We start from the raw sequence: 26624 nt of genomic DNA on the forward strand, positions 1-26624 counted from the left end.
AGACAATATTTACTTTTTTTTTCATTAAAATAGGTTGAATAGGTAAGCAGTTTAAGGCTGTTTTAGTGGCTCTGTGGTCACCAAGAAACATCCAGAATAGATTTTCTGCAATAATTATCAAATCCTGGTGGACAGGAAGGATGAGTTGCCCTGCAACTCAGTGAGTTCCTAAGTAAGCCAATCTGACAGAAGCCAGGTACTATCCTCTGAGAAGGTGTCCTCTGTCCATTATCCTTCATGGGCCCTGGTACTGTTCTCAGGACAAATTCTTCCTGGTGCATTATTCTTTGTAGTTACCTCTGAGTTTGGTTTGGAGAGTATACCTACCTATCTGGGCACAGTATACCTTTCACAACCCACTTTCTGCTAACGTTGGTATAGGGACCAATTGAACAATCAATGGCTGATGTCAGCTGTCCTCAGTAAAACAGTTCTCTTCAAACTTAGTAAGCTTCTAGTCTATTTGCTTTAATACAATGCCATGTGAAAGTAACTGTTTTCAAGATTATGTATACATATATTGATCTATACTGTGACCAGCCCTTCTTCTTAAGTATTGGCCACTGCCTCAAGGCCATTTGAAACTATAGCTTTGGGACAAAGGACAAGACCTATGTCCTGTCTTTGCTGGTCCAATCATTGTCTTTGTATGTGAAGCAGCAATCTTATCTTCTGCCTAAATCTATGGTTTTATTATCACCTCAATTTGGTAAACAGGATATTTAGGATTTTTTTTTTCTAATCCTGCAAGTTCCAAATTATAGGATGCTCATTTAACTATGGATAACAGCTGCAGGCAGAGCACACTTTCCTTAAAAAATTAGTACTTCTCCCATTTCTGCTTGCAGTCTTGACTATTTGTAGTCTGAGTTCATCTCCCTCTTATCTCTCTTTCTTAGTGCTCCAAGTGGTAAGGAGGATTCAGATCATGCCAACATTCTGAATTTCTTTTTACATTTTTTGTGTACTTTCCCCAATATATTTTCCAATTGTTTTTAGATTTAGTGAGCACTAGGTTTTCTTTTCAAAATGACTTTTGTCCAAATATTTTATCATGGATAACAAGACTCATTAGCTTTTTAGACTACAATATCTGAGTCATTAGTGTATTCTGCCCACCAACTCCATTCAACCACACCTATATTTTAGGTTTCATTATTAGAATACCTCAGTCATGCTGACACATTCCAAATTATCAGAATTCTATTCATCTGAATATAATAGACATCCTAAATAGCATAAGTTTGCAACTTAAGATGGGCCCCTTACTTTACTGAACTGCATTTTTGTTTGCTATTTGCCATGTAAACACTTTGCTTTCTTTTGTAACATTTCTGTAGCTTTTGGAAGTTCTTTTTATTTGGGGACCTAGGTTTTACTTGTTTGGCTTGTAATAAATTTGCAATTTTGTTTCTTGATTTTTTTTTTATTTCAGGATATTATGAGGGTATAAACATGTTTATTACATGTTATGACTTTGCCTTACCCAAGCCAGGATTAGAGGCATGCCCTTCCCCCATACAATGCTCACTGCATCCATTAGTTGTGAGTTTACCCACCCCACCACCCTCAACCCCCAATGAATATTTCTACCATGTGAGCACCTTAGTGTTGATCAGTTAGTGCAAATTTGATGGTGAGTACATGTGGTGCTTATTCTTCCAACTTGTGATTTTGGAGGATGGGTTCAAGCACTATCCAGGAAAATATAAGAGGTGCTAGATCACCATTGTTTTTTGTAATTGAGTAGTATTCCATTGTATACATATATGATGAGATATCACTTAATCCCAGTGAGAATGGCCTTTATAAAAAAATCCCCAAACAACAAATGCTGGTGAGGATGTGGAGAGATAGGAACATTCTTACACTGTTGGTGGGACTGCAAATTAAGTGCAACCTCTGTGGGAAAGGATTTACTTGATTATTTTCACAACATTTCCAAAAGAAAAAATGATGGACATGCTATCTCTGTGGCTGTCAAATTCAAGCTACGAATTCCATAATCTCTTCAATTTCTTAGCCTTTTAAATGGCATAAGACTACTATGCTAGCTGAAAAGAACCAGAAGAATTCAACGAAGCAGGAAAATTAGAAAGATAAGGCAACAATTTATCTCTGATGTGTGGTTTAGACAAACCAGCCAGAAAGAGGTCGAGGAAATTTAGGTCAAAAAATTACTTTGAATCCCAGACATTTTGTTGTGATGTCTATGTATGTGCTGTAGAGGACATCTGATCTTAATAACAGTTTGTTTGAGTTGTGCTGTACTTTTGCTGAGGTTTGAGAAATAATTCTGGGATTGTAATGATCTATACTTCTTGAGAGTCTGGAAAGCATAAATGATGAAAATGTGCTAGTGCTTCTTCAAATAATATTGTATATTTTATCTACTACTAAAGAAAAGAAAGTAATTCTAATTAAGTATTTCTTACACTTGTTATTCATTCATTTTTCTAGAGAAAGAAAGAAATACAGATTCAGTTACTTAGGCTTGAGGAAAGCTTAATCACTGGAGCTAAAGCTGCAAAAATTCGCTTAATGGCTTTTATATAAATATGCATCATAGATTTGGCAGGAATAAAAATCCCTTAAAGAGCTAAATTTCCAATGTTCTAACAATGTAGAAGGAATGTAGGATATAAGGAATCCAACCCATGGTATAGATTAATATGTTACCAGCAGATTCTTCATGAAATAAAGGCAGAGAGTGAGTCTCCAAGTCACTTTCTGGGTGGAAAAATTCCTCCTTTGTCCTGAATCAAACATTTTAGGACAAAAGAAATGAGAGAATATTTATAGAAGGGACTTGTTTTCAAGTGCCCAGCAAGTTTTTCCCATGGAAGAGAATATATGTGGGGGCTGTTTTGTTGTTATTTTTTACTGCTTGTGTTTTGCTTTATTTTGTTCAAGATGGATCCAGATGAAAGCATGAGAAGTTACAAGAAAGCTGAATTTGGCTTGATGAAAGAAACTGCCTTTATTTAAAGATTTAGGGCTATCCAAAAGTGGAACTGAATTATATGAGTACTAGTTAATTATATCTTAGAGGAATTTCATGCTTTAATAATGAATCAACAAGAAGAAATTAAGGACCATCCCACACAAGTCATTAATTGTTTGTGGTGTAGAGGTTTTGTTTGCTTTAAATTCTGAGCTGTGTTTAGAAAGTGATATGTTCTTCATCTCAACTTTGGATAAGGATTTGCTTTGTACAGATTTAATGGATAACTGGTAAAATTTTGACATGTTAAGATATTCTATATTGCTATAATATAGTATATAGTCATATCCAGAACATTTTCTAAGACATTTTAGTGTAAGGTGAAAGATTTATAAGATCCAAAGAGAAACCAGAGTATGCATATTGACAAGGACTGACAGTTTATCTATATCATGGTGATAGTAACTTCAAGGGATTGAAAAAATTGTTGATATTTGACAGTAGGCATCAATAAAGCCCTTTAGAAGGTCCAACTTCAAATGCATTTTCTTCCTTTAAAAATGAGTTAAAAGAGCTCATATCTCCCAAATAATTTGAATTGTCTCTGAGTATGTCAAAAGAAACTCACGCTTATCTCGAGGATTGTGGTTTTCAACTTGACAGAGTGTCTTCATAGCATGAGTTCGATAATCTCTGGTGTGTCTTTTCTTTTACACTTTGAAGTCTAGTTATACTAAGTTACTTATAATCCCTCAGTTACACCATGCTATTTCATGACTGTATTCTTTAAATGCTATTTCACACATTGCTTTTTGGCAAATTCATCATCTTTTTACAAAACCCAGTTTACATTTACAGTGCTCTCTCCTGCATAGGCCCAGACAGAGCAGACGACGCCTTTATTTGTTAGTTTTTTATCTAACATATTTGAATGGGGGCTCATCATCATTTGAATACATGTATCTTGTACCAAACTGTGTGTTCTTGGAGAAGGTGATTAATGAGAAATTGAGCAGCCTTGAAAAGAAGTAGCCTTTTCCCAGGTACATGGGTATGGAAACACCTTATAAGTAGAGAGAAAAGTTTGTGCACAGATACAGAAGCATGAAAATCATGGGCTGTCCAACAGCTTTAGGCTGGAGCAGCAGGTATGATTGATAGAGAAATAGGTATAAAAGCTTTTAAGGTAACAGAAGAGAGTATTTCAAAGTATACTAAGGAATTAGTGTTTATCATCTGTCCTTAATTTTAATGGCTGGGGGGGTGATACTGGGGAAGCTACTAAAACTCTTTGTGCTACAGTTTCCTCAAAAGAAAAGTGGGGCGAGAGTGGCCACTGCGTTGGTGCTCTGGGGCTTGGACCCTGGCTAGCCAGAAAATAAACCTCCTCTTGTGTGATTGCAAAAAAAAAAAAAGAAAGAAAGAAAAGTGGGGATAATTATAGCACCTACATCCCAGGAATTACACACCAAGTGATGTGATAAATAAAATTAGGTAATATGATTATGATTATGAATATTGGCATTACCTATCTTCACTAACAGACTCAACGCTGTGACAGACTTTTTAAACTTTCCAACCTCAAATTTCATTCAATTTTGAACACTTTCCCCACTCCTCACCCTTGTCATTAAGGAAAATCTGGGAATCATGTTACCTCTCACTGAAATGTGATTTATTTTTCAGCCCACAGGGAACCCAGACTGGTTGGAGGGGACATTCCCTGCTCTGGACGTGTTGAAGTGAAACATGGTGACACATGGGGCTCCGTCTGTGATTCCGACTTCTCCCTGGAAGCTGCCAGCGTGCTCTGCAGGGAATTACAGTGTGGCACAGCCGTCTCTATCCTGGGGGGAGCTCATTTTGGAGAAGGAAATGGACAGATGTGGGCTGAAGAATTCCAGTGCGAGGGGAATGAGTCCCATCTTTCACTCTGCCCAGTAGCAACCCGCCTAGACGGAACTTGTAGCCGCAGTAGGAATGTTGGAGTGGTCTGCTCAAGTGAGACCTGGAGAACATCTTCAATTCATCCCCATACAGTGAAAGGGGGAGGGCTCAGTAGTCGTAGCTGTCTTTTCTAAAGTCCTGTCTCCTTCCAGGATACACAGAAATCCGCTTGGTGAATGGCAAGACCCCATGTGAGGGAAGAGTGGAGCTCAAGACACTTGGAGCCTGGGGATCCCTCTGCAGCTCTCACTGGGACATGGAAGATGCCCACGTTCTTTGCCAGCAACTTAAATGTGGAGTTGCCCTTTCTGCCCCAGGAAGAGCACATTTTGGGAAAGGAAATGGTCAGGTCTGGAGGCACATGTTTCACTGCACTGGGACTGAGAAGCATATTGGAGATTGCCCTGTAACTGCTCTGGGTGCATCACTATGTTCTGCAGGGCAGGTGGCCTCCGTGATCTGCTCAGGTAAGAGGACGAAGGGCAGCCAGTGATAAGCCTCTCCCATGCTGGTGTCTCTTAAGAGCAGGTGTACCTACAACGATGAAGAACAAAAGTAAAAGGGGATGATCCCTTTTGAAGGGTCATGAGATGCATGTCAGAATTTTACCTGATTTGTCTTTTCAGAGGGGGAAGAAACTTAGTCTTCCTCATAGTTATCTAGTGCTTCCTGTGTGCCAAGCCCGTCTCAAAACACCTGATTTATTCCCAGCCTTGTTGACCCATCCATATTCCTCTCTCTGTTATATAGATGGGTTGTTTGTCCTCAACTCATCCATATAACACTCCATCTGACCACCCTTCTTCACCCTAACCTTTTGTATATTATATGACTGAGCAGTTTGGTGTTTGCAGGAAACCAGTCCCAGACACTGTCCCCATGCAATTCATCATCTTCGGACTCAACAAGCCCTACCCTTCCAGAAGAAAGTGCTGTTCCCTGCATAGGTGAGAATCTGTGACCAATCTAAGAAAATGATCTCAATCCTTAGGAATGCAAGTTATTAATATTTTCATTTCTCTTTTCAGGGAGTGGTCAACTTCGCCTGGTAAATGGAGGAGGTCGCTGTGCTGGGAGAGTGGAGATCTATCACGAGGGCTCCTGGGGCACCATCTGTGATGACAGCTGGGACCTGAGGGATGCCCATGTGGTGTGCAAACAGCTGGGATGTGGAGTGGCCATTAATGCCACTGGTTCTGCTCATTTTGGGGAAGGAACAGGGCCCATCTGGCTGGACGAGATGAAGTGCAGTGGAAAAGAATCCCGTATTTGGCAGTGCCATTCACATGGCTGGGGGCAGCACAACTGTAGGCACAAGGAGGATGCAGGAGTTATCTGCTCAGGTAAGTTCTGCGGATAACCTGTGGTCACAATTATGTAAAAAAGGACTGAGGTGAGGCAAACGGTAGGGTGAGGGATGTTAATCTGAAAGATATCCCTGAAAAGTAGGTTCAAAAGGAACTATGACAAGAGTCAGGATCCCAGAAGCATGGGTTTGATGAGTTAGGGCTACTTCATGAGCAAAATCGAATAACATTATAAAAAGTCCAAGAATGGGCTTGCATATCATTGAAATGACAACAAACTTAATAATGAAGTTTTTTATCAATATTATTTGGAGCTGGACATTGGGTAAGGATTCGATGGCACCACTTGATAACTACAGTATTAATAAAGTAGTAGATTAAAAGGAGCAAGACGTTATATATGTATATGGTACATAATTTTACAGATAAAAATATAATCACCATGCCCAAGTAATTGTTAATGACAGATAAATGAGACTTACTTGTCCCAGGAGCAAAAATTACTGTAAAAGACTACTGCTCTTGCTTTGTATACAGAGTGAGCTTTAGAAAATATTGTGAAATAGAAAAAATGTACTTTGTTGTAATATATTGGGGAAAACAGTACTATAACTCAATAACTCAGGGAAGTAAAAAATTCTATATGCCATAAATAATTTATTTCTATTTAATTCCTACCATAAATCTGGTAGAAGAACACACAGCAAAACCATGAAGTGTCAGAAAAAGAACTATGTCATTTTAAAAGGATGTACTCAGAACATTGGCTGTAGTGCCTGAGTGTCTCAATAGATTTTAACCATCAAGGACAGTTAAAAAGAAAACAATATTTTGGGGAGAAAATCCAAACTATGTACATGAAAAAAGGCTCTGAGCCTTTGACTGAGATCTGGAAAGCGTCTTAGAATCATTGATGGTGATCTAAAGGCTACTGACTACCAAACCCAAGACTAGGAAACCTTAAGTTATTTATAGAATAATTACTGTATTTTACTAAAATCTACTAAACCATCAGAAGTTACTAAAGAATTACTAGTAATTAACATATTATACCTATTTTCAAAGCCATTCTGAGATCAGAGTTTTGGGAGGGAATCTTCTAAATCTTCAGAAAAGATGTGAAACTACTAATTCTGTATTTTACTGCAGAGTTCATGCATCTAAGACTGACCAGTGAAACCAGCAAAGAGGCTTGTGCAGGGCGTCTGGAGGTTTTTTACAATGGAGCTTGGGGTAGCGTTGGCAGGAGTAACATGTCTGTAACCACCGTCGGGGTGGTATGCAGGCAGCTGGGCTGTGCAGACAAAGGGAAGATGAACCCTGCATCTTCAGACAAGGCAATGTCAATACCCATGTGGGTGGACAATGTTCAGTGTCCGAAAGGACCTGACACATTATGGCAGTGTCCATCATCTCCGTGGAAGCAGAGACTGGCCAGCCCCTCAGAGGAGACCTGGATCACATGTGACAGTGAGTGTTCATTGGTCCATATGAAAACTCCTTTCTGCAGCTCCACTATCATCTTCTGAGAAAGCATGTTGGTTTTATCTACCTAACCTTGCACCAGCTTAAATTGTTAGATCTAATTAAGCAAGAATGGGTAACTCTGAGTAATAGCTGTTCTACCTGGATGTTGTAATTGGTTTCATTTAATTTGGCTTGTACATATTCAGGATCAGTGATCATTATTCCAAAGAATACCATGCTGTCCATGGTCTGCTTGAAAGATTTATTCATTTGCTTTCTCTGTGAACAAATGAGTAGAGAATATGTGATTCAGTATCTGACTATTGAATGGATGGTCTACCTTGCCTTTCCCATTTTTTCTTCCAAATATTATTTTTTTACACTAATATAAGGGGAAAAGCAGTCAGAAAGATCAATCCTCAAGTATTTCCCCATTCTACATCTTAAACTGTAAAGAGATTTCTATCTGCCTGGCAATTTCCCAGGCTCCTTTCTATTTGAAAGAACTTAACACTACACATTTACAATGTTAACTTTATTCCTTTGACATTTCCTGAGTCATGCTGTGAACCTTATATCCAGCATGAAATATACCTAGCTTGCTGAAATAACATATACTCTTATCAAAGATAAATTTTGTAAAGATATAGATTTAAAAATGCACATTAACGTTTTAAAATAGATCTTTTAAAAAGCGTTTCAAATCCCTCTTTTCCCCTGTGAATGCTTAGTTTTTATCTTCTTAGAAATAACCCTCTTGTCTCTGATTTTTCAGACACGATAAGACTTCAAAACGGAACGACTAGCTGTTCTGGGCGTGTGGAGATCTGGCATGGAGGTTCCTGGGGGACAGTGTGTGATGACTCTTGGGACCTGGATGATGCTCAGGTGGTGTGTCGACAGGTGGGCTGTGGCTCAGCTTTGCAAGCACTAAAAGAGGCAGAAGCATTTGGTCAGGGGACTGGACCCATATGGCTCAATGAAGTGAATTGCAAAGGGAATGAGTCTTCCTTGTGGGATTGTCCTGCCAGACGCTGGGGGCACAGTGAATGTGGGCACAAGGAAGATGCTGCTGTGAATTGCTCAGGTGAGTGTCAGAAGACTGGGCTGAGCTTGGAATCTCTGGCAGCAAAGAGGCGGTGGGCAGTGAAGTGCATTGTATAAAGGCTGGACTTACCCACATAGGGGTCTGGTGGGGAGAGCACCATGATGTTTCTATTGAAGGACCAATGAAAACATTTGTTGTTCTACATTGGCTTTCACCAAGGAAAAGCATGTAATGTATATGCATCCCTTCACAGAGGAGAAAAAGGGTAGTGAACTCTAGGTTTACGTGGGAAAGAGTAGTTTATTTGGTTGAGAGGCACTAAGGGCTCAGACAAGGAAATAGAAAGTATTTGTTCTATATATTACTCTCCCAATTAATCCTCTCTCTCTTTTCTCCTACAGAAATTTCAGTGCCTAGAAAATCATTCAAGCCTGCAGGTATGTCACAGGGTTGATAAGCATGGGACCAATTATCTGCATTACTCAGAGTCCTCCTTGTTTAGAGGCCTTGGGTCAAAAGAAGTTCTGAGTATTTGAGATTCACTTCAGGGACTCTGTATCTGGCCTAAAAAAAAGTCAGTAACTAGGGTCATGGCCTTTTAGCTAAGACATTATCATCTTTCTTCATATTTACTTTTGCTTAGGTCACTCTTCTCTTATTGTAATCGGGATCCTTGGGGTTATACTGTTGGTCCTTCTCACCGCACTCTTCTTATGGATTCAGAGGCGAAAATGGAGACAGCGGCTTACAGGTCTGAGCTAGATTATGGTCTCTCTAATGTGTCTACGGGGTAAGTGGGTTCTTGGGATAAAAAATATTAGACTCAAGTATCAAATGGCTAGAAAGATGGAGTCTAGGAGAGGTTTGAGCAGTTTCTCACAATAGAAGAAATAAGATTTCAGAGAAAAGGGGCTTTGGCTGCATTGATGATTTCTGTGCTCTAGCCACATGCTTATTGATTATAGAATTGATAGTTAGGAATATGCTATACATGGTTTAGGATATTGTTTTGCCCAAACATTTATTTGTTCTTACTATAATATACTTATTATAAATTTTACCATACCGTCAAACAATGTACTAGGCTCTGAAGATACAGACATGGACAATAAAGTTTTTATCTTGGAGGAACCTCAAGTTTAGTGAAAGAGATATATATGTAAACAAATAAACTGCAATGTAGCATTATACATTAATATGAATAAGGAACAAAAGTGGCACAGAGAAGAGAGTCATTAGCCGAAAGGGGAAGGAAAGTACAGGAGCTTCTTGGAAGCTTTTGAGACAAATTTTGAACATAGGGGCTCAAAGAACTGGGCAAGGCATACCCCCGAGAAGAACATGTGCAAGTGTAGAGAAGCTTAGAGGGTAGCACATCTGTTGTTTTGGGGGCAAAGTAAACATTGAGTGCCGGGAGAGAAGCTGCTGATAAGTCTGAAGAAAACGGAAGGAGCAAATTATGAAGTTCTTATATTCCCTGGTAATAAGATTCATATTCCTTTAAGAGTATTATGTAGGGGAGTGAAATGGTCAACTGTCCTTTAGAAATATCCTTTGGCAACAAGTGTATGAAGTATTGACAGAGGATCATATTACTAACAGGAATCACATTTTTAAATAGTGGAGATGAAAGATAAAAAGGACTGTAACTATAGTGAGAATGGAGGGGAGAGGAAAGATTTTTAGAGAGATTTTAGAAAACATTCTGTTGAGTTATGGAAGCCTGCTAGCTTCCTTGTGGGGAGAAAGTCGAGTCGTTATACAATGACAATAGGGGTGGTTTAGCCGTGTGCCTATTCTGTCTGAGCGTGTGGCATTGAAAGGGAAAATCTTGGTAGTAGAATGGGATGGAAGCAACAGAATGGGTAAAGATTAGGTATGTTTGATGTTTGTGCTTCTGGGGAAAAAGCATACATAAAGAAGGAAAAGTTTTATCATGGTCTACTGATCCCTAACTTAGGATCTCTGTTGTCAGTTTCCTCAAGAGGAGACAATTGTGTTCACCAAATTCAATACCAGGAGATGAATTCTTGCCTGAACGCAGATGATCTGGACTTGCTGAATTCCACAGGTTTGTGGGTTTTTTGGAGGTTTGTAGTCTGGGCATTCAGACCAGTGGCTATAATTAAGGCTTAGACATTGGTTAACAGTGAAAAAAGATCTAAAACATGTAATATGAAGCTGATCATGCATATAAGGGGGAAAATGGCAGAAAGAGCTGAAAATTATTCTTTGAGATGTAAAACTTGCAGTCATAGGGAGGCCCATGATTATTTCTGACATAGATATACAAAGAACCATACAGCAGAATATTATGACTTTGACCTCATTTTATTAAAACAGAAATTAATCGTATAAAAGATTGCTATAAGTAGCAGGTTAGCTTTTCTTTTTTCTTTAAATAAACTTTTGTGTATGTTGAAGGAATATAACATGATATCATAGAATACAACTAAAGTGAAGCAAATTAACATATCTGTCATCTCACATAGTTACCCATTTTTTTTTTGTTTTTGTGGCAAGAGCAGCTAAAATCAACTCACAGCATGAACCCCATATATACAATTTTATAATCTTTAGTCCTCATGTTGTACATTATATCTCTAGATTTGTTCATCCTACATATTTGCTAATTAGTATCCTCTGACCAAAATCCTTTCACAGTTTTTTCCATTGCCACTCTCCTTTCTTGAGCTTGATATTTATTACATTTTTCCTAAAAGTCTAAAAGCTTAAATTTTTCATATCTTTATCCCAGGAGAAGCCATCACTATCCATAGGACTAACCATATTTTTCATGTTTCTTTGTCCTTGAACTTCTATTTGGCACCAATGCACCAATCCTGCCTCCAGACAGCATAACTCTACTGGGTTGGATGAAGTATCCTAAGACTCATTGTCCTTACTCCATAAAGATTCCTTTACTTTTTGAAAAAGGCCTGCCTCCCCTCTTCCATCCAAAGGATTTGGAATTTGCTACTGTGTCAGGAAACATATTTAAGGCATAGGACACATATCTGCTAGTATGTCTGGAAATATATAAGGAATAGGAAAGATTTTCTGTGCCCCTTAAATCACATATGGTTGCCTTCCTAATTGCAATGGTGGGCAGGGCTTTTAGATGCTCAAAGAGTTTCACAGGTACTTGAGGGGAGGTCTGATTTATTTCCCAGTGATTATTTTCTTCCTTTCAGAAGATTCCAATTAATGAGATGATTTTAATGTGACTGGACTAATTTCTTTGTCTAAATTTCTTCCTATTTATGGAATAGGAGGCCATGCTGAGGCACACTGAAAAAGAAAATGGAAATTTATAACCTGGTGAGGTGAGTTCAAAATAAGTACATTCCTTTTGAAGACTGAGAGTTCCTTTGGCACTAGAAAAAAATGTGTCTACACATATTTTTTAATATGTTTATGTGCATATTTTTCTAGATGTATATATTAATATTCAGAATATATAATAGTTTATTATATTAATAAATATGATTCTTATCCTTCTCTTAATTATGTATATATGGCAAGCAATAACAATGGTATATTTGTGAAGCTAAGGAAAAACTGGGTAAATATAAATAAATCTTTTGAAGATATTACAGGTATAATTTCAAGAAAAGATAAGACATATTATATATCTACAGTTGTATAACATGTTGTGGTCAATATTATACAAGACAGTATGGGAATACAAAAAGTTTGCCTAGGAAAGTTTGGAAATATAGTAATAAGATGTGATACTTAAGTTAAACTTTAAAGATGACTGAAAGATATACCATTCCAAAGAAAAAAAACACAGTATGTATAAACTAGAGGCATAGAAGAGAACCACAACTTTAGGGAACAGTAAGAGTTTTATTATTCAAAAACATATATGGAACATATTTACAGTGACAAGTAATGTCTTGAACACTGAAGATATAAAGATAAAAGATACTATTAGCAAACACATGATTGTTTAATGAAAGATCTCATAGTCTATAGGTGGTAGTACAGAGAGGCTATGTGGAGAGAAGAGGAGTGGTGAGGATCTAAGTGGAAAAGGCTGCATGGAACCCTATAATGAATGTTCTTACCTGCTATACTATATGCTCATATTTTATTTTAGGCACTATTGAAGAGATGCTGGGGTTTGGAAGATTCAGATGAGGAAAGACATAATTACATTTGCACTTTATAATTTGCTTTCATGAGAAAAGTATAAAAAGGAAAAAAAAGAAAAAAGAAAAAAACAAGAAAATTTGTTAAGCTATATACCAAAAGATGGTAAAATGAGTTAGTGGATACATTTTCTGTTTTTCTTAACAATTTTAGGACTATACATTCAGAAATTATATGTAGAAAAAGTATGTTTTTTGTAGAAATATTATATATGACATATGAGAAATAACACTATAACAAAGGATAAATCTTGGAACTCTTAAAATTATATAAAATATAAAGTGCTAATATCTATAAAATGCAAAGTTTAATGCAAAGAGATTAATTTTATATAGTATACATACACACATGGAGTTCTTATAAATTGTATATACCGTGATTCCCCGAAAATAAGACCGGGTATTATATTGATATTTCCTCAAGAAGACACCCTAGGGCTTATTTTCAGGGGATGTGTTTTTTTTTTTAAGTACAGTACAACAATTTATTTGTTCTACATTTATTCAAATATAGTTAAGTCATCTTCTTCTGGAATATCATCATAACTCTCCAAACCCCGAATTCCATCTTGAATTTCTTGTGACTCTATTTCCTTTAGAACTATTGGCCCCAATCTCTCATGTTGAGCAATAGAGCTCTCATGGGGCAGATGAGAAGGGCTGCTCGTCTGTTTTACCTCTCCACGTGAAATGCATGGGTTGTGCAGATACACTGCGTAGTCACGCCCATCACTACGCTTTATTTTCGGGGTAGGGCTTATATTGTGCAACTGCTTAGAAATCCTGCTAGGTCTTATTTTATGGATAGGTCTTACTTTCAGGGAAACACAGTAGTACAAAAAGAGTTAAAGTATATAAATATAGGCTTTATGTGTGTATATACAATATCCAATGGTTATTTGGGAAAAGCTATGTAAAGACAATACTCAAAAAATGGGTTCCAGCTCTAACCAGGAAAATATAAGATGTGCTATATCACCATTGTTTCTTAGAGCTGAATAGTACTCCATGGTATACATATACCATATTTTATTAATCCACTCTTGGATTGATGGGCACTTGGGCTGTTTCCACAGTCTTGCAATTGTGAATTGTGCTGCTATAAATATTTGAGTGCAGGTGTCTTTTTGTAGAGTGTCATTGGATCTTTTGGGTAGATGCCCAGTAATGGCATTGCTGGATCAAATGGTAGATCAACTTGTATCGCGTTAAGGTATCTCCATATTGCTTTCCACAGAGGTTGAACTAGTTTGCAGTCCCACCAGCAGTGTAGGAGTGTTCCTCTCTCTCCGCATCCATGCCAGCATTTATTGTTTGGAGACTTTTTGATAAAGGCCATTCTCACTGGAGTTAAGTGATATCTCATTATGGTTTTGATTTGCATTTCCCTGATGATTAGAGATGTTGAGCACTTTTTAATATGTTTGTTGACCATTCTTCTGTCTTCTTTAGAAAAGTTTCTGTTCAAGTCCTTTGCCCAATTTCTGATAGGGTTGTTTGATTTTTTCTTGCTGGTTTTCGTGAGTTCTAAGTATATTCTAGTTATCAGCCCCTTATCGGATGCATAGAATGCAAAAATTTTTTCCCATTCTGTAGGTTGTCTGTTTACTTTCATGACTATTTCTTTGGCTGTGCAGAAGCTTTGTAGTTTGATCATGTCCCATTTATTTATTTTTGTTGCTGCTGTGATTGCCTTTGGGGACTTCTTCATAAACTCTTTGCCTAGGCTGATGTCTAGGAGAGTGTTTCCAACATTTTCCTCTAGAATTCTAATAGTTTCATACCTTAGGTTTAAGTCTGTTATCCAGCGTGAGTTGATTTTTGTTACAGGTAAAAGGTGTGGGTCCTGCTTTAGCCTTCTACAAGTGGCTATCCAGCTTTCCCAGCACCATTTATTGAAAAGGGATTCTTTTCCCCAGTGTATGTTTTTGTCTGCTTTGTCAAAGATTAGATGGCTATATGAGGATGGTTTTATATCAGGATTCTCACATCTGTTCCACTGGTCAATATTCCTATTTTTGTGTCAATACCATATTGATTTGATTACTACAGCTTTGTAGTATAGTTTGATATCTGGCATATTAATGCCTCCCATTTTGTTTTTGTTGCCTAGAATTGCTCTTGATATTCGGGATCTTCTTTGGTTCCATACGAAGCGTAAAATTATTTTTTCTATATCTGTGAAGAATGCTGATGGGATTTTCATAGGTATTGCATTGAATCTGTAGATCAGTTTGGGTAGTATAGACATTTTGATGATATTGAGTCTACTGATCCACGAGCATGGTATGGATTTCCATCTGTTTATATCCTTTGCTATTTCCTTCCTCAGTGTTTCATAGTTTTCCCTGTAGAGGTCTTTTACCTTCTTGGTTAAGTATATTCCTAGGTACTTTAATTTATTTGTTGCTATTGTGAAGGGAATTGAGTCTTTGATTTGGTTCTCAATTAGATTGTTGTTGGCCTATATGAATGCCTCTGATTTCTGTGTATTGATTTTGTATCCTGAGGCTTTGCTAAATTCATTGATCAGTTCCAGGAGTTTCTTGGTTGAATCTTTGGGGTTTTCAAAATATAATATCATATCATGAGCAAACAGTGAAAGTTTGATCTCTTCTGCCCCTATTTGGATTCCTTTAATTCCACTTTCCTGTCTGATTGCTGTAGCCAGGACTTTCAGCACAATGTTGAATAGAAGTGGAGATAGTGGGCAGCCTTGTCTGGTTCCGATTCTAAGTGGGAATGCTTTCAATTTTTCCCCATTCAGTATGATGTTGGCTATGGGCCTCTCATATATGGTTGTATGATTTTTAGGTATGTCCCTTCTATGCCTATTTTATTAAGTGTTCATATCATGAAAGGGTGTTGGATTTTGTCAAAAGCTTTTTCTGCATCTATTAAAAGAATCATGTGGTTTTTGTTTTTGCTTTTGTTTATGTGGTGAATTGCATTTATAGGTTTACGTATGTTGAACCATCCCTGCATCCCTGAGATGAAGCCCACTTGGTCATGATGGATTATTTTTTTGATAAGCGTCTGGATTCGGTTAGCTAGGATTTTGTTGAAAATTTTTGCATCTATATTCATTAGGGATATTGGTCTGTAGTTTTCTTTTTTTGTTGCATCCTTTCCTGGTTTTGGTATCAGAGTAATATTCGCTTCATAAAAGGTGCTGGGGAGGTTTCCTTTTTTCTCGATGTTGTGAAATAATTTCTGCAAAATAGGCACCAGTTCTTCTTTGTAAGTGTGTTAAAATTCAGGTGTGAAACCATCTGGACCGGGACTTTTCTTTTTAGGGAGATTTTTAATTGTTGTTTCTATTTCAGCTCTTGAGATTGATCTGTTCAGGAATCTATTTCTTCCTGGTTGAGCCTAGGGAGGCTGTGTGTTTCTAGAAATTTGTCCATTTCCTCCGCATTTTCCAGTTTGTGTGCGTAAAAGTTTTTGTAGTATTTGTGATTTATATCTTGTATCTTCTTGTGATGAGTTGTGATATCTCCTTTTTTGTTCCTGATGGAGCGTATTAGAGATTTCTCTTTTGTACTTTTTGTTAGCCTAGCCAATCGCATGTCAATTTTGTTTATTTTTTCAAAGAACCAACTTTTTGTTTTATTAATCTCCTGTATAGCTTCCCTGTTGTTAGTTTTGTTTAGTTCTGATTTGATCTTGTTGATTTCACTTCTTCTGTTGGGTTTGGGGTTGGTAGGCTCTTCTTTTTCCAGCTCTTTGAGTTGTTTCATTATATTTTCTATTTGTGATCTTTTTGACTTTTTCTTATAGGCATTTATGGAGATAAACTTTCCTCTCAGTACTGCTTTAGCTGTGTTCCAGAGGATTTCATAACTTGTCTCTCCACTGTCATTTTGTTCATAGAATCTTTTTATTTCCATCTTGATTTCCTCATTTATGAAGTACTCATTTAGTAGGAGGTTGTTTACTTTCCACGTTTTTGTGTAGAAATGTGAATTTCTGTTAGGGTTGATTTCTACTTTTATTCCATTGTGATCTCAGAAGATACATGGTACGATTTCTGTTTTTTTAAATTTCTTGAGGCTTACTTTGTGTCCTAGGTTATGGTCAATCTTAGAGAATCTCCCGTGAACTGATGAGAAGAACCTATATTCAGTGGATTTGGGGTAGAATATCCTGCAAATGTCAGTCAGACCCAACTATTCTAGAGTTTTGTTTAAGTCCATTATTTCTTTATTAATATTCTGTTTGGAGGATCTGTCCTGTGCCATCAGTGGGGTGTTGAAATCGCCGGTGATTATGGAGTTGCTATTAATCAATTTACTTAGATCCAGTAAGGTTTGTTTTATGAATCTGGGTGCACATAAGTTGGGTGCATATATATTTAAAATTGCTATCCCTTCTTGTTGAGCTGTGCCCTTCACCATTATATAATGACCCTCTTTGTCTTTCACTACTTTTGTTGGTTTTAAAACTAAATCATCTGAGGTTAGAACTGCCACGCCTGCCTTCTTTTGGCTTCCACTTGCTTGGAATACTGATCTCCACCCCTTTACTTTTAGTCTATATGCATCCTTGCAGGATAGATGTGGTTCCTGAAGACAGCAGATACTTGCCTATATTTTCTTATCCATTCAGCCAGCCTATGTCTCTTGAGTGGAGAGTTTAAGCCATTCACATTTATTGAGAGAACTGACAGGTGAGGTGCATTACTGTTCATTCTGTTGGGTTGGATGTTGTTGCTTTGATTTCTCTCTTGAGCCATTGTAATATCTGGCTTTTAATATTTGAGTTTTGGTTGTTTTTATATTCGTGAATTTTTATTATGGTGTTCCATGCATAACACTATTTTGAGTACTTCTTGTAAGGCTGGTCTTGTCTTGGTGAAATCTCTGAGACTTTGCTTATCTGAGAATGTCTTAATTTCTCCTTCATATATAAAGCTTAGGTTTTCAGGGTACAAGATTCTTGGCTGGGCGTTATTTTGTTTCAAAAGAGTGAGAGTGGGTCCCCATTCCCTCCTTGCTTGTATTGTTTCCGTTGGGAAATCTGGAGTAATTCGGATCTGTATTCCTTTGTATGTAACTTGCTTCTTTTGCCTTACAGCTTGTAGGAAGGTCTCTTTCGTTGATATTTTGGTCAGTCTGATGATACATGCTGTGGTGTTTTACTGTTTGCATTGTATCTCCCAGGAGTCCTTTTGACCTCTTGTATTTCTAATTCTAGGATACTGGTTAGACCTGGGAAGTTTTCCTCAATTGTTTCTTCAAATAGCTTATCCAACCCTTGGGTTTTTTCTTCCTCCTTCTCCGGAATCCAGTGGACCCTCAGGTTATTTTTCTTTGTATAATCTCACAATTCTTGTAAGCTTTGCTCATGTCTTCTATTTTTCTGCTCTATCTCTGTGATTAACTTATTTGATTTGAATGAGTTGTCTTCAACCTCTGAGATTCTTTCTTCTGTGTGGTCCACACTGTTTTTGAGGCTTTCCACCGTGTTTTGAATTTCTCTGAATAAATTCTTCATTTCCAGAATATCAGATTGATTCTTCTTCAAGATCTCGATCTCCTTAGTGAATCTTTGTTCCAAGTCTGTATCTTCTTAGTAGTTTCCTTGTGTTGGTTATCCATTTTTTCTTGCATATCATTGAGCTTTCTTACAATCCAATTTTGGAATTCTTCTTCTGTCACTCTAGTGTTTGGGGTTTGTTCAGTCTCCATTTCATGAGAGCTGGTGTATCTCCTAGGGGGAGTATTTTTTGGTTTGATTTTTTCAATTACGCTGGGCCCTCCCCATCTGGATCAATGGCTGGAGCTCAGGCATCCTATCTTTTGTAGTTTTTTGATCAGCCACTGGGGGGAGCTCTTCCACCACACTTGGAAGGTTCCCCCATAGGGATAGTTTCAGTGGGTTTTCCCTAGATTTGGGGGAGAGTGGGTTTTCTTGTCTCACCCCGCCTCCAGGGGTGGAGCCTACCACTTTTGGCAAGAGAGATGTGGGCTGAGGGGAGGAGGTATCTCCCCAGTCTTCCCTGCACCCTGGCACCCCAGTGGCTGTAAGTCCCCTTGGCTGTTAGACTTCTCAGTAGTTCCTTGATGGAGCCAGGCCTGGTGAGCCGATTGCAGATTGTGTAGGGGCGGGATTTGCCAGGAGAGACTCTAGGCTGCGCGGGGGAGGGGGACTTGCCCGCTGCACCTTATGACGGTGGGCTGTGGACCCCCTCAATGGCGACTGCTTGCCAACTCGCAGGGCACCAGTACTGGGGGCAACTGTTTAGGGTGCGGGTTGGGAGCCTGAGTCAACAGGACACCCCATAGTCTCTTCTATGCAGCCTGCCTGACTGCCAGTTCAGCCATAGCCCTCAGTCTTACTGACCTGCCCTGTGTTGTCTTATTTGCCTGGGGCAGTTCCAGCTTAAAGCCCCCGACTTAGTCCCGCTGGTTGCCAGAGGCAAGACATCTAACAGCCCCCATCAGCTCAGTTCAGTTTCCTCCCGTCTTGGAGCCATCCTAGCATGGGACTCAGGGGAGCTCACATTGTTTTCCACCATTGACTGCACTCTCCAGCACCCTCTTCTCCTGCTGTAATTTCACACCAGTTTCAGACAGGTCCCTGGCTGGGTGGGTGTGGGGTCAGTGGGGAAGCAAGGAGTTATCCTGTGGGTCTGATCCCACTTCACCCCCTGGCTTGGTGGGCCTGTGCCCTCCCACGTGCCCTATTGTTTGCTTTGCACTCTCCAGAGAACTGGATCTTATCTCCCAATCACCTTGTTTTTCCTTTTATGAGAGTCCTGTGCTGATTCCTCTGCGGATTCTCAATGCTGTCCTTGTAGTAGGGAGATACACTCATGTGTAGGAGACCAAGATCTATGTCTCCTTCTCTGGGAGCAGGAGTCCAGGGTGTTACCTTCACTCCGGCATTTTCCTAAAATCGAAAAGCAGTAGTTTGACCTCCTATTTCCGAATTTGGATACCCTTTATTTCTTTCTGTTGCCTTATTGCTTTCACTAGGACTTCTAGCACAATAATTAAATAGAAGAGGTGACAGTGGGCACCCTTGCCTTGTTCGAGATCTTAGGGGTAATGCTCTCAACATTTCTCCATCCACGTGATGTGGGCTGTTGGTCTGTCATATATGGTTTTTATAATTTTGAAATATGTTCCTTTTATGCCTAGGTTGTTAAGGGTTTTTAATCATAAAAAGGTACTGGATTTTGTCAAATGCTTTCTCTACATCTATTGAAATGATCACATGGACTTTGTCTTTACTTCTGTTTATGTGGTGAATCACATTTATTGACTTATGTATGTTGAACCATCCTTGCATCCCTAGGATGAAGCCCACTTGGTCGTGTTGGATTATCTTTTTGTTGTGCTGTTGAATTTAGTTTGCTATATTGTATTGAAGATTTTTGCATGTATATTCATGCAAGAGATATTGGTCTGTAGTTTTCTTTTTTGTTGTTGTTGTGTCCTTTCTTGGCTTTGGTATCAAGATGATACTGTCTTCATAAAATTAATTCAGGAGGATTCTCTCTTTCTCGAGGTTATGGAATAATTTCTGGAGTATGGGTACCAGCTCTTTGTAGATCTGATAGAATTTGGCTGTGAATCCATCTGGTCCAGGGCTTTCTTTGGTTGAGAAATTTTTACTACTGCTTTGATTTTGCTGCTCATTTTTTATCTATTCAGTTCTATTTCTTTCTGATTAAGTCTTCAGAGGTTGTATGTTTCCAGGAATTTGTCCATTTTCTCTACATTTTCTAGTTTATTTGCAAAGATATTTTTGTAGTATTCACTGATAATATTTTGTATTTCTGTGGTATCAGTTGTAATATCTCCATTTTCATTTCTGATTGAGCTCATTTGGGTCCTTTTCCTTTTATTCCTGGTAATCTACCAAGAGGTCTATTGATTTTGTTTAACTTTTCAAAGAACAAACATTTTGTTTCTTTGATCCTTTGTAATTTTTTTGTTTCCATTTCATTTAGTTCTGCTCTGACCTTTGTTATTTCTTTTCTTCTTCTGGATTTGGATTTTGTTTTTGCTCTACTTTTTCTATTCCCTTGAGTTGTGATGTTAGGCTATTAATTTGTGACCTTTCTGTCTCATCAATGTAGGCATTTAAGGCTATAAATTTTACTCTGATGGATGTTTCTGCTGAGTCCCACACATTTTGACAGATTGTGTCTACTTTGTCATTTAATTTGAGGTATCTTTTGATTTTCATCTTAATTTCATTCTTGACCCAATAATCATTCAACAGAAGGTTGTTTAACATGATTTTGTGTAGATTTTAGTGTTTGTCTTGGAATTGATTTCTAGTATGATAACATTGTGATCAGAGAAAATACATGGTACGATTTTGATTTTTTCAGTTTGTTGAGACATGTTTTGTGGCCTAGGATATGATCAATCTTAGAGAATGTCTCATGTGCTGATGAGAAGAATGTATATTAAGTATTTGGGCACAGAATGTTCTGTAAATGTCTCTTAGGTCCATCTGATTTAGAATCTGGCTTAGGTCTAGTGTTTCTTTATTTATTTTCTGCTTTGACGACCTGTCCAACTCTGACAGGTGGGGTGTTTAAGTCCCTGACAATTATTATGCCATTATTTATCTCTTTGCTTAGATCTAGTAGAATTTGTTTTATGTATCTGGGCTCTCCTGCATTAGATGCATATATATATCTAGAATTGTTGTGTCTTCTCTCTGGATTACTCCCTTTACCATTATATAATGATCCTCTTTGTCTTTCTTTACCTTTGTTGGCTTAAAGTCAATTTATCTGATATGAAAATGGCTATATGTGCTCTCTTTTCATTTTTGTTTGCAAGGAATATGTTTTTCCATCCGTTACCCTTGGGTCTGTGTGTGTTCTTGTGGGTTAGATGTGTTTCTGAAGATAGCAGATACTTGGGTTGTATTTTTCGTCCATTCAATCAGCCTATGTCTTTTGAGTGGGACATTCAGACCATTAACATTGAGTGATAGAATTGATATGTAGGATGCTGTTCTGTTCATTATGATAGGAAGTGCCTTATTGCTTTCTTTGCTCTCTTGTGCTATTGTTTTATACAAGCTGTGACTTTTAGTTTTTGGGGTGATTTTACACTGGTGGGTATCTCTTGTGTTCATTCATGTATAATGTAGTTCTGAGTATTTTCTGTAGATCAGGTCTGGTCATGACAAATTCTCTCAGTGTTTGCTTGTTTGGAAAAGACTTTCCTTCTTTCCTTCTGTTAATTGTAAAACTTAGTTTTGGAGAATACAAAATTCTAGGCTGGCAGTTGTTCTGCTTAAGAAGACTGAAGACATGGCCCTAATCTTTTCTTGCTTTTAAGGTCTCTTCTGAGAAATCTGCACTTAGCCTGATACATTTTTCTTTGTATGTTAGTTGTTGTTTTCATCTTGCTGATTGTGGAGTTTTCTCCTTCCTTTTAACTTTGGCCATTTTGATGACTATGTGTCTTAGAGATGTCCTATTTGCTATGAATCTTCCCAGTGTTCAATGACCATCTTGCATCTGGATGTCTGAGTCTCTGGTGATACCAGGGAAGTTCTCATCAATAATTAACTCAAATAGATTTGTCATACTTTTGCTATTTCTTCTTTCCCTCAAGGATACCTATAATTTGTATATTACTTCACTTCATATAGTATCATATCTGTCTATGTGATTGCTCAGTCTTTCTTTTATGCCTCTTTGAATTACTGGGTTAGCTTGAGAGCCTTGTCTTCAAGTTCTGAGATTGTTTCTTCTCTTTTGTTTAGTCTGTTGTTGATACTTTCTGCTGTGTTTTGAAATTTCCTAAAAGGGTCTTTTATTTCTTTAGATTCTGTTGTTGCCTTTATTATATTGTCTAGCTCTTTAGCAGATTTTTGTTTGGCTTCTTTTTGCTGATTTTCAACTCTCTCTTCAATTCCATTTATTTTAATTGCCATCCATATTTTGAATTCCATTTCTGTCATTTCAACCAGTTCCTTTTGTTTGGAGTCCACTACTATAGCTCCATTGTGATCCCTTGGGGGTGTTGACCTGTTTTGTTTTTTCATGCTGCCAGGGTTTTTGTTGTTTTGGGTTTTTACCATCTGAATCCTATTCTCTCAGCTCAGGGATAGTAGGTTTGTACCTGGTCTCCTTTGCTGGGAACTGTCCTGCTTAGTTAGAAGAAGGGGAGGTCCCTAGAAATCACTTTTCTACTTCTCTGGAATGTTGATCCAGCAGGGGAGGGGTGGGCACATTGAATGCCCATAGTAAAGCTATCCTGTTTAGTCCCATTCCCTGTGATTGCCACAGTTCAAGTCTGTGCTGTATAATTTTTGTGTGTAATGGAAGGGTGTTCCTCAGATGATTGTAGGAAGTTCAAGTTGGTGGCAGAGTGAGAACTTCTCTATGGAATCTAGTGCTGTGGGGAATTGCTCTGCCTGGGATCTCCCCACAAAGGTTACAGTGGCAGCTGAGTGAGGCTATCTAGGCAGTGGTCATGGGTGACCATGCTGTGGACATTTGTTTGAACCAGGTCCAGATGTAATGACAGCTGGGGGTCCCTGGCAGAGCATTGGATCTTAGGGCAGTTCTACCAGCCCAGCAGCAGTGGTGGGGACTCAAGGGTTGGGTCTTGGGGCTCAAGCACAATGCTGGAATCTTGAGGGTGGTGTCTTGGGCCTGCCAGAAATTCTGGAGCTACAGGGGCAGAGCCTTGGGCTCTAGCATAGGGAGAGCCTCAGAGCCAGAAATGGGGACCACAGAGGCAGGGTCATGCAGGCATTGGATGTTCTTCCAGCTGAAGAACCACAGGTGCTAAGTTGTGTAGACATGGGTCAGTTCCAGCGGCCCAGTGACTGTGGAATTCTTTCCTCCAGGTCCCACTAAGACAGTTGACCAAAGCTTCCCAGGTGATGCCTGTGGCACCTGAGGCACCTCCTCTGCTCAGATCTCACACTGCAGGGGAGGGGTGCTTGGCTCCCAGTCATAGGTCATAACATGCAGGGGTGTCTGCTCACTCCCTCCCCAGTCTGGCAGGGTAATGCAAAGGTTACTGCTGCAAAGCCAAGTCCCAAGCAGATCTGGTACCTTGCACCTGAGATCTCAGGATGGCATCAGCTGCAGAAACCTGGGAATGGCAAGCACCAGATTCTTACTATGCCTGCTTTCTGGTGCAATATCTGCACAGAATCTAAGCAGCTCCCTGATCAGTCCAGAGGTCTGCAGTATTAGAAGGAGCCCCTTTACAACTCAGGCTACAGTACCTGCAGGGTGACCATGGCACCCCAGAGCTCTAATCCCCTAATCTTCCCAACGTGTGGATGCCTCCCCACAGATCTTTTGATCTTGTCAAATGAATCACCCTGTCACCTTCTCCTCCATTTTGAATTTTCCATGTCACTTCTCTGGGGTTTTACAATGTTCTTTCTGAGAAGAGCTATCCATAGGAAGGCATCCATCTATAACTGTTGAGCCTCTCCTTGGGAGCAGTGCTCATGAGCTGCTTCTAGTCCACCATCTTCTAGATCCTCCTTCAAAAGTCTAGACATTTTTAAAATGCTCAAATTCACCAGTATGTCTGGAGGATACTAAAAATAATTGTCAATGAGATATCACTTTATATAAATCAGACTAACAAAAATTTAAAGTAATATCAGTATTGCTGGGGGAGTTACAGAGGAAAAGATAATTTTAAACATTGCTCTTGGAATTGTGAGTTATGATAGCCTATGGAGAAAGCAATCTGGCAACTTCTATGGAAATAATAATAAAAAAAATGTTTTGCAGGTCCTTTGACCCAACAATTCCACCCCTGAGAATTTCTTCCATACAAATAAAGTCACTAGTATATAAAAACAAATAATCAAGAATACTTTTATTATAGTGTTGTTAATAGTGGCCAAAAACTGGAAATAAAGTGAATGCCAAATGATGGGGTAATGGTTGGAAAAATTATGGTTTAGCCAACTAAAAGAGGGAAAATCATCCATAAAAATATAATAATATGATTTCACTTATGTGATCATTTTATTGACTGTAATTAAATATAATATCTATCTATAAAATTATACATGCATATATTTATTAAAAAACATTAAAAATTCTAGCTGTGTAGTAAACCAAGGAGGACTATGAATAATTTTTGTTTTATAATCTCAAGCATATGAATATTTTCTGGTGTGATAAATAATGATTAAACTACTTTTTCCTTAAAGAGTAGTCACTGCTGAATAACTGCTTCAGAGTCACATGGGGGTACTGTTTTTTAAAAAGTGGCATTTCTGGATCTCACTGTAGTTTCATGGAATAAAATTAATTCTTAGGCACACCAAATTTGACAAATATTGCATTTAAGTTTTCTGCTCAGGAAAGTAGTATATTTTATAATATAAGTGAGTTTGTGTCTGTGTATGATATAATGTAATGCATTCTTCTATGTATATGCATCTGAAGAGGAAAATAACATTTTTTCTATTTATGGCTTTAGATCAACCTTTAAGACACCTTGATGAAGACCTGGATGACTGAATGTAGCAGAAATCCGCCTCACTCACTGATGAGTACAGTTGCATTTTTGTGGAGTCCTTGTCTCCTCCTATTGCAAAGACTGCTGCTGAATTTATAAAAATTAAGTTGTGAATGTGACTTCTTAATGGTGTACATAAGACTTTCAAGGGGATTAAATAAAAAAGAATATTGCTAATTTGAGTTTAACTTCTCATTCTTGATTTTATGAATTTCTGAATGGGATTTCTGATTTTTTTTAGGGTTTCATAAGTACAACATGGCATCTTTTATTTGACAATGCTTCAATTTGCATATATAGTGCTATGTATTTCTTCTAACTTGATTTAAAAAATAATTTTCTTATTACCAAATCAAAATAAATTTATTTCTACTTATTTTTTAAATTTTTACTTATTTAGTTTTTAATTTCAGAATATTAAGGAGTACAAATGCTTTGGTTACACATACTGCCTTTGTACCACCCAAGTCATAGCTACAAATGTAGCCAACCCCAAATATCACACACTGCACCCGTTAGGTGTGAATTTACCCATCCTCTCCTCCCTCATCCCACCGGCCTGACACCCAGTGAATATTACTTCCATATGTGCACATAAGTTGATCAATTAGTACCAATTTAATGGTGAGTACAGGTGGTGCTTATTTATCTATTCTTGTGATATTTCACTTAGAAGAATGGGCTCCAGCTCCATCCAGGATAATACAAGAGGTATTAGTTCATCATTTATTTAAGGAAGGAAAATTAATGATATTGAAAGGTCTATTTAATATATGGTTAACTGTACAAAGCATGACTCTCATTGATTCCTTAACTGCTATTTAGTTACTGCAATTCAGTTCAGTGACATAAAATGCATAGCAACACCTGGTAAGGGCACAAAGACTCTGCAGTTTAGTTACTCATCCCTCAGGACAGTGTAAGTGAAGCTGAAATAAATAAATGAATTATATCTTTTCTATATATAACTCATAACTTTTATTATTGCTTTATAACTATAATAAAGTAAGTTTACATATTACTAAAAATCACTTACTCATGATACATATTAACATAAAGAGAAGATAATATTTAAAGAAATTCAATACTAAGCTTAGAATCTACTAACTTGTTAAATATCTAGTCTTCTATGCAAAGTGATTTTTTAAATTACTTTATTTTTAATGACAAAAATTGTACATATTTATCATGTACAATATATTTTAAAATGTATTATATCCATTGTGGAATGGCTTTATCAAGGTAAGTAACATATGTTTTGCCTCACAT

At 37.9% G+C, this 26624-nt stretch overlaps 1 protein-coding gene across 1 annotated transcript in view; it reads left to right on the top strand.

Annotated features, from left to right (window-relative positions):
* The window catches only part of CD163 (CD163 molecule), a 36358-nt gene extending 10826 nt beyond the window's left edge, over positions 1–25532 (top strand). The window contains exons 7-17 of the mRNA XM_012760661.2: positions 4631–4945; positions 5044–5358; positions 5746–5838; positions 5920–6234; positions 7348–7668; positions 8441–8752; positions 9115–9150; positions 9357–9464; positions 10689–10784; positions 11986–12039; positions 25317–25532. Coding sequence (XP_012616115.1) covers positions 4631–4945; positions 5044–5358; positions 5746–5838; positions 5920–6234; positions 7348–7668; positions 8441–8752; positions 9115–9150; positions 9357–9464; positions 10689–10784; positions 11986–12008 — 1934 coding nt within the window. The 3' untranslated portion in view covers positions 12009–12039; positions 25317–25532. The remainder of the gene's footprint in view (positions 1–4630; positions 4946–5043; positions 5359–5745; positions 5839–5919; positions 6235–7347; positions 7669–8440; positions 8753–9114; positions 9151–9356; positions 9465–10688; positions 10785–11985; positions 12040–25316) is intronic.
* The last annotated feature ends 1092 nt before the right edge of the window (positions 25533–26624 follow it).

Source organism: Microcebus murinus, chromosome 10 (assembly GCF_040939455.1).
Source record: "Microcebus murinus isolate Inina chromosome 10, M.murinus_Inina_mat1.0, whole genome shotgun sequence".
Classification (NCBI taxonomy): Eukaryota; Metazoa; Chordata; class Mammalia; order Primates; family Cheirogaleidae; genus Microcebus; species Microcebus murinus.